This window comes from Salmo trutta, chromosome 4 (assembly GCF_901001165.1).
Source record: "Salmo trutta chromosome 4, fSalTru1.1, whole genome shotgun sequence".
NCBI classification, from domain to species: Eukaryota; Metazoa; Chordata; class Actinopteri; order Salmoniformes; family Salmonidae; genus Salmo; species Salmo trutta.
In genome coordinates, this window is record NC_042960.1 from 64,234,321 (window position 1) to 64,247,420 (window position 13,100).

Below are 13,100 nucleotides of genomic sequence, written 5' to 3' on the forward strand. Positions count from 1 at the left end.
CCCGCGTCGTACACATGGACCCCGCGTCGTACACATGGACCCGCGTCGTACACATGGACCCGCGTCGTACACAGGGACCCGCGTCGTACACATGGACCCGCGTCGTACACATGGACCCGCGTCGTACACATGGACCCGCGTCGTACACATGGACCCGCGTCGTACACATGGACCCGCGTCGTACACATGGACCCGCGTCGTACACATGGACCCGCGTCGTACACATGGACCCGCGTCGTACACATGGACCCGCGTCGTACACATGGACCCGCGTCGTACACATGGACCCGCGTCGTACACATGGACCCGCGTCGTACACATGGACCCGCGTCGTGCTCATTAACCTGTATCATACGCATTAACTTAAGTGTTTCCTAATAACAACAACTATTGTGATCCATTCCCTTTCATTCCCTGTGGATAAAAAAGACAAGACAGACGGGACAGGAGTGATTGTCTCATAAAAAGATTTATTTTTTGCCTAAATGTACAAAGGCAAGTTACAGTATTGTATAAAAAAAGAAATGTGGCAATGTACACTTTACATAAGAGAGAAACCCTTGGGGGGGAAGGGGGGACGGGGCAAAGAGGGGGATGAAGCAAAACAAAACATAGCAATAAAAAAAGCTGTAAACATCTTTCTTTCAAGTACCGATGACTGATACTGAGCTGCTACTCTGGGGATGTGGGTTTAGGGGACGGGGTTATGAATAAAGAAACAGGAAAAGGAAATCCAACAAGAACATTCCGTCCTCCCGCGGTGTGAGTAACACAAGGAATGACTCAAGCACAGTGAGACAACACCTCAACAACGGCTGCCGTGGGAGTATGATCAACTATTTTCTGTCTGTATTAAAAATAAATTAAAAATCCCCCCCAAAAAATGTATGAAGCGCTTTTTTCCACTTATCTTTTTACATTTTTTTTACCACTTTTCACCAGCAGAGGTTCTGGTTTAACAGACCCGTTAAATGACTATTAATATATCATCTGGTTCTGATCTCACCTCCCATCTCACTCCATACAGAACGTGTTAAAAGCATTCTTCTCCCATTGTATAACAAGACAGACATATTTCCAAACAAAACCAAAACCCTCTACTTCAGAGAAAAGGACAGGGGGGGGGGAAAAACATGTAATCTGTGCCAGCACCCAATCACGGCTGAGCATCAACAGTATTGTGGTGAGAGTAGGGCCTATCAACCAGGTCACCTGTCAACAACATTCATACACCAGTAACATTGTAAGTCGCTCTGGATAAGAGCGTCTGCTAAATGACTTAAATGTAAATGTAAATATGAACTGACATCACTACAGGACAGAACCAAGTCAACCTTGATGAGCCTACCATAGAAATAGAAGCAATAGAATGGCGTTCCAGCCGTCATTGAACATTGACTTGAATGGAGATCCCCTTTTCTAGTGACTGGATCGTTATGGATCCTATATTAGTGTTTAGCAGGGCGTTGAAATGGAGCGTTGTCTGATTAGGATAACTATTCCAGTATTACTGGAATGAATGGACTCTCACGGGGAGCGGTGCTCTGAGCACGGCCTATTTCATTGTTCATGGTAGCATTCGCCTGATCTCTTGGTGAATAAAACGGCACTTTAGTGGCTTTGAGGTCTGTTTCACCGCCGCTGCCACAACAAACGTCTAATTCCCCTCGGCTTCGCTAAATCACATTTATGTATAAAACACACACACACACAAAAAAAATGTATTTATTAGTTCAGATTTTCCTGTGTTGCAGTCCCAAGAACACCAGATCCACGAAGGGCAAGGAAAGCATCACAGCGAATCAGATTTACAGACAAGCATTTGAGTGGGCGCTGTGCGGCGCTGTGCGGCGGAGGCAGGGTTAATGGGATCATTACCAGGACAAGAGTGGACGCAGTTGGAGAATCTGCTGAGTTCTACCCCTCTATCACTCCTCTGGGGACAGCTGCTCAGCCCTCAGCCCTCGTCTATCCCGGCAGGTAGTAATAACAAAACAAAGCATTCACGAGCAGTATCTCATGGAACCAAAACAAAAACAACAAATGAGTGAGGGTTAAAATGACAAGGTTGAAATGTGACTTGTTTTCCTTGAGGGTGGTCGAGGCGGCTTGGGAACGTGTGCGACAAGGGGACTAAAATGGCATCATGGGCTTCAAGAGTGGGGATACAGGCTACTGGTGGAGGGGGGAATAAAAACCCAGGCTACTGAAGGAGTCCACAGTTTATCATATTATATCAACAATGGAAGGGGAGGGGAGAGAGAAGGCTAACAGACAGAAAGTGTAGGACATTTTTCCGATAGCGTCCAACAACCTTTGAAAAAAGAATTCCTCTGTACACTATAAACAGAAACCACAGTGAGAGAGCGGAGATGGGAACAGTGTCCCAAAGCAAATGTGCATCTGACTTGATCCACTAGGAAGGACATTGTGAGGGGCTAATGTTTACACCATGCAGCCACACACAGACACACAGACAGAGAGATAGTTGGAAAGGAGAGGGAGGTGAGAGGAAGTGGGCCTGCAGGAGGGACTCCATTTTGCAATTGCGCTCATTCACCAAAAAATGAACAGGGGCATGTGCCAACTCCCAGTAACACAGCACTCCACAACTAGAAGTCCTAGAATAAATATTACAGGAGAGCTGCCCGTCTCTCCACCACTACAGGCCAGAACAGAGAGCGAGAGCTGCCTGTCTCTCCATCACTACAGGCCAGAACAGAGGGAGAGAGCTGCCCGTCTCTCCATCACTACAGGCCAGAACAGAGAGCGAGAGCTGCCTGTCTCTCCATCACTACAGGCCAGAACAGAGGGAGAGAGCTGCCCGTCTCTCCATCACTACAGGCCAGAACAGAGAGCGAGAGCTGCCCGTCTCTCCATCACTACAGGCCAGAACAGAGAGAGAGAGCTGCCCGTCTCTCCATCACTACAGGCCAGAACAGAGAGAGAGAGCTGCCTGTCTCTCCATCACTACAGGCCAGAACAGAGAGAGAGAGCTGCCCGTCTCTCCATCACTACAGGCCAGAACAGAGAGAGAGAGCTGCCCGTCTCTCCATCACTACAGGCCAGAACAGAGAGAGAGAGCTGCCCGTCTCTCCATCACTACAGGCCAGATCAGAGAGAGAGTGAGTGCAGCAGTCATATCAACTGAGCATCCACTGTCAGCTCTAGAGAGTTTCCCTTTGTGTTCTTACATGTCCCATTGATGAGGGAGGACTGCAGATAACCCATGATGCAGTTTGGTGAGACTGTGGCTTGCAGACCGTTCTCATACATAGTCATGTAGGTCCCAGACACTGTGCACAAACAGACAAAACAAAAGCCTTGTGCACTTTACGACCTGGGCTGCCTGCCTGCCTGGCTGCCTGTCTGGGAACCCCTCTCCTCCTCCAGCCTCTGCAGTGCCCAGTGAAGATGGATGGAACTAGAAGCAGCATCTGAAGAGTCCAGTCAGCTCCTCTGATCAGCGCAACCTGCCGGGTCACAGAGCTTGGAGAGCACCAGGATGGTACATCCCCGCTCCTCTCCGTTCCTCTTCTCTCTAAGCCAAAGTACCTCCAGGCACAAATATATCCTCTCCCTTTAAGCCGGGGCCCTTGCTGAGCAGCTGGGAGCTGGAGCAGATGCATTGGAGCTACTTTGTAAACTGGATGACCCTTTGGGAAAGGAAACCAGGAGACAGCTGTCACCGCCACCACAGAAAGGTCAGTAGCGTTCAACACAGACGCAAACAGCCAAAGGTTTGTTTAACCACTGGGTCAGAGTGAGATGGAAACATGGTCGTCAAGCCAACAAGACACGAAGAAAAAAATCAATCAAATAAACTGCTAAAATAATACAAAAACATGAATAGTGATGAGACTAATGCTGTGGAACGAACGACACACAAAAATAAAAAGCCTTGTACAAATAAAAATCAACAAAACAAACAAACACGGATAGTTTTACTCTCTGAATGAACTCAAGTAGGCGATTGATAACTTTTCACACAAACAACTACAGATTCAACAGAGTGTGAACTTGAATGTTCCTCCCCCTGAAACTGAACAGAGGAAGAGGAGGGCTGTCTCTGTCAGTATAAGGAGAAGAGCAGCTTCGGCTTGCATAGAAAGCCCAGAGTGGTGGAGAGGGATGGAGACAACGAAAACCAGTCGCTCCCCTTTCAGTCACCCCTCCTCTGGCCCAAACAACGACCCCCCCACCAACAACAAAAAACTGAACGAAATAAAATGGGTCCATTGCAAAGAATGTTTTAAAATGTCCTCCGGGTCAGTGGGTAGTTTGGTGGATGGATGAAACAACCCCGAAGTCAAGCTGCAACCCTATTACTCTAAGGCTCAGGGTCAGCCATCAATCCTATAGGTCCATATCTCTATGTAGTGATTTCAAACGTAATCCAGTATGTTTCTGATCGACCCCCTCTCCCATCTGCACTCTCCACTTCCAATATGGCTGTCCGTGTGATAAGGCCTCACTCCATGAGAACACGTCAGCCTCGTCAGGCCGCTCCTCAGACCTTTTAGTCCATCACGTGAGCGGTGCAAAGGAGTGACCGGCTGGCCGGCCAGAGGGGGCTCGGCGAGCCCTCAACCCAGCCACGGGAAGCCTTGCCGTAGGGTGGCCATCCCACTCGCGGAGGGAGGAGGAAGCAGAACATCCGGAACAACCAGGAAGAAGCAAAAAAAAATACACCAAACACCATTGAACTGATGTGTTAAAATGAGCTCTGCTCTTCTTCGTGTGATCCAGTCACATGGCTACAAGCAAGGTCGAGATCTGCCAATCAGGTCTCTCTGTGGGGGAAAAAAGAGACGGGGAGAGTTATATGACAGCAATGCTAAGAATTTAACATCCACATTCAACAAGACGATTGGCCTGTAACTAGCATGAATTAAACAAACCTACATTGTAGTTAGGCCCTACAGATAATCGCACATACTGTATACACTGACACTTTCAATGAAATGTTGTTGATGTTGGTTCATATGTTGTCCAGCAGAGGGCATCATAGACTGCAGTGTCGTCAAACAACCAGAAATCCTTCTAGTTGTCAGACAGAAGCGTTTATTTTATACAAAAGTATGTGGACACCCCTTCAAATTAGTGCATTCAGCTATTTCAGTTATATTCATTACAGACAGGTGTATACAATTGAGCACACAGCCATGCAATCTCCAAAGACAAACATTTGCAGTAGAATGGCCTTACTGAAGAGCTCAGTGACATTCAACGTGGCACCGTCATAGGATGCCACCTTTTCAACTAGTCAAATTTCTGCCCTGCTAGAGCTGCCCCTGTAAGTGCTGTTGCAACACTCACTACCGAGTTCCAAATTGCCTCTGGAAGCAACGACAGCACAAGAACTGTTCGTCGGGAGCTTCATGAAATGGGTTTCCATCACAAGACTGCTGAGGGGAGGGACGGCTCATGAAAATGGTCGGAATGGAGCTAATGGAATGGCATCAAACGCCTAGAAACCATGGAAACCATGCGTTTTGATGTATTTGATACCATTCCACTTACTCTTGCTCCAGCCGTTACCACGAGTCAGTTCCAATAAAAGGTACCACCGACTTCCTGTGGTTTCCATAGCTGAGCAGCCGCACACAAGCCTAAGATCACCATGTGCAATGCCAAGCGTCGGCTGGAGTGGTGTAAAGCTCGCCACCATTGAACTCTGGAGCTTTGAAAACGAGTTCTCTGGAGTGATGAATCACGCTTCACCATCTGGCAGTCCGACAGACGAATCTGGGTTTGGCGGATGCCAGGAGAACGCTACCTTCTTGAATGCATAGTGCCAACTGTAAAGGTTGGTGGAGGAGGAATAATGGTCTGGGGCAGTTTTTCATGGTTCGGGCTAGGCCCCTTAGTTCCAGGGAAGGGAAATCTTAACGCTACAGCATACAATGATATTCTAGACGATTTTGTCCTTTGGGGACCAGTTTGGGGAAGTCCCTTTCCTGTTTCAGCATGACAATGCCCCCGTGCACAAAGCAAGGTCCGTATAGAAATGGTTTGTCAAGATCGGTGTGGAAGAACTTGACTGGCCTGCACAGAGCCCTTACCTCAACCACATCGAACACCTTTAGGATGAATTGGAACGTCGACTGTGAGCCAGGCCTAATCACCCAACATCAGTGCCTGACCTCACTAATGCTCTTGTGGCTGAATGGAAGCAAGTCCCCTCAGCAATGTTCCAACATCTAGTGGAAAGTCTTCCCAGAAGAGTGGAGGCTGTTATAGCAGCAAAAAGGGAGGGACCAACTCTATATAAATGCCCTCGATTTTGGATTGAGATGTTTGACGAGCAGGTGTCCACATACTTTTGTGGTGTAGCCATGTAGTGTAGCTATATTGGCACTATTCTGGATTAAAGAGCATGTTAACCTGTTAGGGTATAGGGGGCAGTATTTTCACGGCTGGATAAAAAAATGTACCCGATTTAATCTGGTTACTAATCCTACCCAGTAACTACAATATGCATATACTTATTATATATGGATAGAAAACACCCTAAAGTTTCAAAAACTGTTTGAATGGTGTCTGTGAGTATAACAGAACTCATTTGGCAGGCAAAACCCTGAGACAGATTCTGACAGGAAGTGGATACCTGATGTGTTGAATTGACTTTATGCCTATACCATTGAAAAACAAAGGGGCTGAGGAATATTTTGGCACTTCCTATTGCTTCCACAAGATGTCCCCAGCCTTTACAAAGTGTTTTGAGTCTTCTACTCTGAGATCTGACTGAAGAAGAGCCTTGGAACGGTGATGGCCCATTAGACACCTTGCGCGCGAGTTGATGGTGGGTACTCTCATTCCGAAACGTTTTAAAAGAGAACCCAATGGTCCGCCTTGAATTTTATTCATGTTCTGGTTAAAAAAGGCCCTAATGATTTATGCGATACAACGTTTGACATGTTTGAACGAACGTAAATATATTTTTTCCGTTCTTGAAGTGAAGTGAAGTCCGGCTGGCTTAGATCATGTGCTACAACACGGAGGTTTTTGGACATAAATGATGAGGTTTTTTGAACAAAACTACATTCGTTATGGACCTGGGATTCTTTGGAAGTGACATCTGATGAAGAGAATCAAAGGTAATGGATTATTTACATAGTATTTTCGATTTTAGATCTCTCCAACATGGCGGTTAGTCTGTATCGCAATGCGTATTTTTCTGGCGCAGTGCTCAGATTATTGCAAAGTGTGATTTCCCAGTAAGGTTAATTTTAAATCTGGCAAGTCCATTGCGTTCAAGAGATGTAAATCTATAATTCTTTGAATGACAATATAATATTTTACCAATGTTTTCTAATATTAATTAATTATTTTGTTGTCATGACTTGACTGCCGGTATTGGAGGGAAACGATTTCCTGAACATCAACGCCATAGTAAAACGCTGTTTTTAGATATAAATATGAACTTGATAGAACTAAAAATGCATGCATTGTCTAACATAATGTCCTAGGAGTGTCATCTGATGGAGATTGTAAAAGGTTAGTGCATAATTTTAGCTGATTTTATGGTTTTGGTGACGCCTGTCTTTGAATCGACAATACACTACACACAGCTATTGTCAATGTACTCTCCTAACATAACCTAACTTTATGCTTTCCCCGTAAAACCTTTTTGAAATCGGAAAACGTGGTTAGATTAAGGAGATGTTTATCTTTCAAAGGCTGTAAATTAGTTGTATGTTTGAGAAATTTGAATTTTGACATTTATTTGGTTTCAAATTTGCCGCTCTTGAAATGCACCTGCTGTTGATAGGGTGCGCCACGGGTGGCACGCTAACGTCCCACATAGCCCCAAGAAGTTAAAACATCAGGAAGAAACGTGTGTGTGTGTGTGTGTGTGTGTGTGTGTGTGTGTGTGTGTAAGCAGGGTCAGTTTGTCCATTTGTTGGAGGATCTGGTTCCTCCTTACCATTCTCATCTCCGTGCGGGGGGGTACATGGAGGGGGAGGAGGCTTGTTGACTGGCAACTATGGCTGATGAAGAGAGACCTGTGAAGGAAGAGCCACTCGTTAGATACACATCCATATATTCAGAACTCCAGATTTAGTCAATACACCGAGTTACGGGTGATATTTTGTTATTGTTTTCTTTTCCGTAATACCTTAGGTAGGAGAAAAAGGTCTTACAAAGTTATATCATTTTACAGTTAGGTGATTGCCATAGAAAAGTGTTCTATTGGAGCAGCTAGCCAACGCTGAAGGCTGAGATGTGTTCTTGTGCGTTCTATTGGAGCAGCTAGCCAACGCTGAGATGTGTCCTTGTGCGTTCTATTGGAGCGGCTAGCCAACGCTGAGATGTGTCCTTGTGAGTTCTATTGGAGCGGCTAGCCAACGCTGAGATGTGTCCTTGTGAGTTCTATTGGAGCGGCTAGCCAACGCTGAGATGTGTCCTTGTGAGTTCTATTGGAGCGGCTAGCCAACGCTGAAGGCTGAGATGTGTCCTTGTGCTTGTTTGTGGGCGGGCGTCCAGCCATCACTTACCTGTGGCGTAGGACAGGTCATACTGCCCCGAGAGCAGCGGGTAGCCCAGGTGGTGATGGGAAGGCATGATGCGCTGTGAGGGAGAGGAACGCGGCCGGTCCATGTCTCGCTCGCGCTCGGCCACAGAGCGCTCCCGTTCCCTTTCATGCAAGGAGGTCTTGTCGCCGACCGTGGGCGACTTGCTCTTGTACTGGCTGGCGTGCTGGTGAAGGATGTCCAGGGCCTTGGCCTCGGAGGACGACTTGCCACTGACCGTGGGGCTGGCCCGCGCCGCCTTCTCGCCGCCTTCCTCGCCCGGCCCCATCTTACTGCCATAGGGGGAGAAGGAGTAGTAGGACCCTGTCGGTGAGAGAGGAGGTTAAACACCATGACACTGGAGTCATTAAGTGTTCCCTTTTACAATCAAAGAAACCTGAAAATTAATGCATATCAGGGTTCATTCATTATTTATTTGATTTTTTGAACAATCCAATGGCAGAGCTGTATGTACAGTGCATTCGGAAATACTTCTATAAATAAGGTACTTGTTTTTTTATTTACGTAACAAAATGTGGAAAAAGGGAAGTGGTCTGAATACTTTCTGAATGCACTGTATCCTGTAAGCAGTGGCATTAACTCTTACCAGGGTAGTTCTGCATCATGACTGATGGCATCCCGCGGTAGCCCGGGTGGCTGGGGTCATAGCCCTGGCCGTAGGCGTAGGCTCCATGCATGTAAGGCATGTAGCCTTGGTGCTGGGCCATGGGAGAGGAGAACTGCATGTGGCCAGCGGTGGCCCTTGGGTCCTTTCCCACCCCCCGGTGTTCCTCCAAAGGCAAAGACAACCGGGGCTCAACCCCCTCTTTGCTCTCCTCCTTCGGGGTTGCGTCTTTGGGCCGAGCCCTCTCGTCCCTGCCCTCCTTGCCCTTTCGGTCTCTGTCTCGTTCCCGGTCTCTGTTGTCTCTGTCCCGCTCTCCTCGGTCTCTGTCTCTTTCCCTGTGGCGCTCCACGTCCTGTGGTTTCTGGGCCTCAGGGTATTTGCTGGGGTAGAGGTAAGGCCACAGCCGCGAGTCAGGCTCCTGAAAACAACACAAAACATCTCATTACAGACGTCTCATCAGTTGTGTCCTACAAAAATTAACCTTCACTTAAACATTTCCCAGAATACACAAACTAGCATGCACTTCTACTCAGTTTTATAGTGTTCATTTGACATACATTTGTCTAACATCCAATCACAACCGTGTCAGGTTACCTGTCTGTACCACATGGCCTGTTCCATGGCCGAGGGCCTGCCGGACTCCATGCCCGCCTTGGGTTCATCCCCCTTCCCGTGGTGCCCTCCTTCACTCAGCTTCATCTTCAGCCCCTCAGCCTGCTGGGCCGGCGCCTTGGCGTCCTCCCCCTTGGGCATGATGACCGATGACTTAGTCTGCTCCGAGGAGGACGAGGGCTCTTTGGGCGGCTTGCCCTGGGGCGGCCCGCCTTTGCCCAGATCTGTGACACTGGGAGCCTTGGAGAGGGTGGGGGGCACCAAAGCCTTCTGCTTCCATTCCTCACCCCGCTCCTTCCCTGAGGAGCCCTCTCGCTCTCGCTCCTTTCCAGCAGCGTCTGATTTCTTCTCGGCGGCGCGGTGCTGCTCGGCTACCACCTGCCTTTGCCGCTCATCGTACTGCTGCCGGTAGGCCGGGTTGGTGTTCAGCAGGTGGTTGTGGTAGGCCTGGTCCGGGTGGTAGGCGTACGGGGGGACGTAGGCATACTGGTTGTAGTAGAGAGGCTGCATATACATGTTGGAGCGCTGCTGGATGACCGAGGCCTGTTGCTGCTGCTGTTGCCCCGGTCCAGAGGCACCTATCTCGGGCTTACGCTCCTCTTGCTGCTCCTGCTTGACCTTACGCTCCTCCTGCTGCTCCTGCTTGACCTTACGCTCCTCCTGCTCCTCTTTTTTCACCTTGACCTGGGCCCCCTCCTGTTGCGTGCCCCCCGTGGCCAACACCCCCGGGCTAGGGTTAGGGTTGGCGTAGTTTGGGGAGTAGTAATTCTCGTAGCCGGGATAGTAGGGGGACTCCTTGCTGGCTGTTTGGGTGGGGAACAGGGCCTTCTTGGCCCCCTCTCGGGTGGCCTGCTCCTCGGACTTGACTCCCTTGACGCCCTCCACCCGGCCCTCGCCGTCCTCGCCCGCATCCGAGATGTCAGAGTAGGCCGGGCTGTTGGTCTTCACCGAGGAGTTGTCGGCTCCGTTCTGTGTGACCACATGGAGTGGGGTGAGGGGCTGGGCCATGCCACCAGCCTCTATCCTGCTGGCCACGCCGATGGAGGGACTGGGAGCGTTGTCGGTGAAGCTGTAGATCTTGTCCGCCTCGGCCTTGATGCTGGCTAGCCGGCTCTGGTGGGGGTCTGATGAGCCATTCAGCAGCCCGTCGCCTTTGCTCCCCGGGTCCGAAGATTCAGAGTACGGGCTCTTGCCTTCCTCTGGCTTTCCCCCTTTCCCTTTGGGGCTATCTCCCTCCTTTCCTGCCTCCTTCTTCTTCTTGTCTTTCTTCTTCTTGTCCTTGGAGCCGCTCAGCGCTGGGTTCACAGACGAGGGGTCTCCCAGGGCCGAGGGCTTGGGCTGGATCACTTTCAGCTGAGGGCTCTTGGGGATAGACTGAACTGCTGAACCAATGGCAGGGGTGGAGCCAGGGCTGGCTGCAGGGAAGCCGCCTGCCGTCTGTAGGGAGTAGAGCTGCTGAGGTGGTATGGTCGGGGCGATGGGCCGCGTTGACTTCATGCCCTTCTGGGCCAGCTTGTCTGCCTTGGAGCCGCTACCCGTCTTCTTGGCCTTGTCCTTCTTGTCGTCCATGCCGTCGTTGCTGGCCTCGTCCGTTAGGCAGGGCCCGTCCTCACAGCCATCCATTGGCATGCCCCCTGCCTCTAGATCGACCTCGCAGGGCTTCTTTTTACCCTGCTTGGAGCCAAACTTACCCGAGGAGGGCGACGGAGTCTGGGCCTCAAAGCCCCTACCCTTGGGCGTGACTGAGCGGGCCGGTGACAAGCAGCCCTTTTGAGAGATGGAGGCCCCATTGCAGCTGCTCGGATCGGGGTGGAGCGTAGAGTCCTCCCCGTACTCACTGTCCCCGTCCATGTCCAGCTTGATGTCATCATCATTGTGGGCACGGGCCTGGTGGTACTTGAGGCCATTAATGTGCTTGTACTTCTTGTTGCAGTTGGGGTGCGGGCAGTCAATGAGCACCGGCGAAGGGCAGTTGCGGTCGAGTTGCTGCGGGGGCAGTGGCTCCATCTTTATGCTGGGTTTGCCAGGGAGGACGGCGTGAGGTGGCTGGGGCACTCCTCCAGGGCCGCTGTTGGAGTTGGTGCGCATGCGTTTGCTGCCCTTGGTGTCCTCCGAGCTGGAGTTGGGCTCCATGTCTGAGGCGGGCTTGTTCTTGCGCTTGTTAGCCGACGAAGGGCTGGCTTTGATGTCTTCTGTGTTGCTGTTGGGCGGCGTGCCCCGCCGGCCCTTGCTGCTGCTGTTGGCGGCGCGCGTCTTGCTGGTGCCGCTGCCCTTGTTGTCCGACGAGTTGCTGTTCTCGTTGACGGGTGTGTTTCCATTAGGCCTTATCCTCTTTCCCCGGCCCCGGCCGGTCCTCATCTCCAAGTCACTGGTGGGAGACTCACAGAACCTGGAGGAAAACCAAAGCCAGAGAATTAAACCCATCTGCCATTAATACCCCACCACAATAACAGAGCCTCAAACCAGTGAACTCACTGCCCTCATCAATCACCACCACAATAACAGAGCCTCAAACCAGTGAACTCACTGCCCTCATCAATCACCACGACAATAACAGAGCCTCAAACCAGTGAACTCACTGCCCTCATCAATCCCCACCACAATAACAGAGCCTCAAACCAGTGAACTCACTGCCCTCATCAATCCCCACCAACAGCCAATAGATAATATCTAGCTTCTAAAACAATACTAACTAAATCTGGTGAACCACTCAACGGAGCTCTCACAAGCCTGTTGCTATTCTCAGTCTCTGAATCATCACCGCTCTGAGGAGGGCTAGTACTAGCGGGCCCTGGGAGAGGACCTGGACCTGAGACAGATTCTGATCCTCTCTTTATCCCCCAATCTCGACAGCCCAGTGTGTTCTGACAGATCGCCAAGTGCCACGGGGCTTGACAGGATTAGACAACGCTGATCAGATAGGAGATAACATCCTGCTTTTACACAACAGCCAACAGGGGGTAGAGAGAGAGAGGTAACGAGAGAGAGCGAGAGGTAACGAGAGAGAGAGAGAGAGAGAGAGGAGAGAGAGAGAGAGAGAGAGAGAGAGAGAGAGAGAGAGAGAGAGAGAAGAGAGAGAGGAGAGGTAAAAAAAAAACGAGAGAGAGAGAGGTTAACGAGAGATAGAGTAAGCGGTAATCGAGAGGAGAGCAGAGTACGAGAGAGAGAGAGAGAGAGGCGGGTAGAGCGAGAGGCGGGTAGAGAGAGAGGCGGGTAGAGCGAGAGGCGGGTAGAGCAAGAGAGAGAGAGAGAGGCGGGTAGAGAGAGAGGCGGGTAGAGAGAGAGGCGGGTAGACAGAGCGAGAGGCGGGTAGAGCGAGAGGCGGGTAGAGCGAGAGAGAGAGAGAG

The 13,100-nt window shown here is 50.1% G+C and overlaps 1 protein-coding gene across 6 annotated transcripts in view; it reads right to left on the reverse strand.

Moving 5' to 3' along the window:
• Positions 1–450: 450 nt before the first annotated feature.
• Positions 451–13,100, reverse strand: part of LOC115192856 (zinc finger protein 609) — a 181,485-nt gene continuing 168,835 nt past the window's right edge. For all 6 annotated transcript variants that reach the window (XM_029751760.1, XM_029751761.1, XM_029751765.1 and 3 more), the window contains 5 exons: positions 9,736–12,142; positions 9,124–9,559; positions 8,502–8,840; positions 7,931–8,009; positions 451–4,793 (listed from right to left, as the gene is read on the reverse strand). In XM_029751760.1, the coding sequence (XP_029607620.1) occupies positions 7,936–8,009; positions 8,502–8,840; positions 9,124–9,559; positions 9,736–12,142 (3,256 nt within the window). In that variant the 3' untranslated portion in view covers positions 451–4,793; positions 7,931–7,935. The remainder of the gene's footprint in view (positions 4,794–7,930; positions 8,010–8,501; positions 8,841–9,123; positions 9,560–9,735; positions 12,143–13,100) is intronic.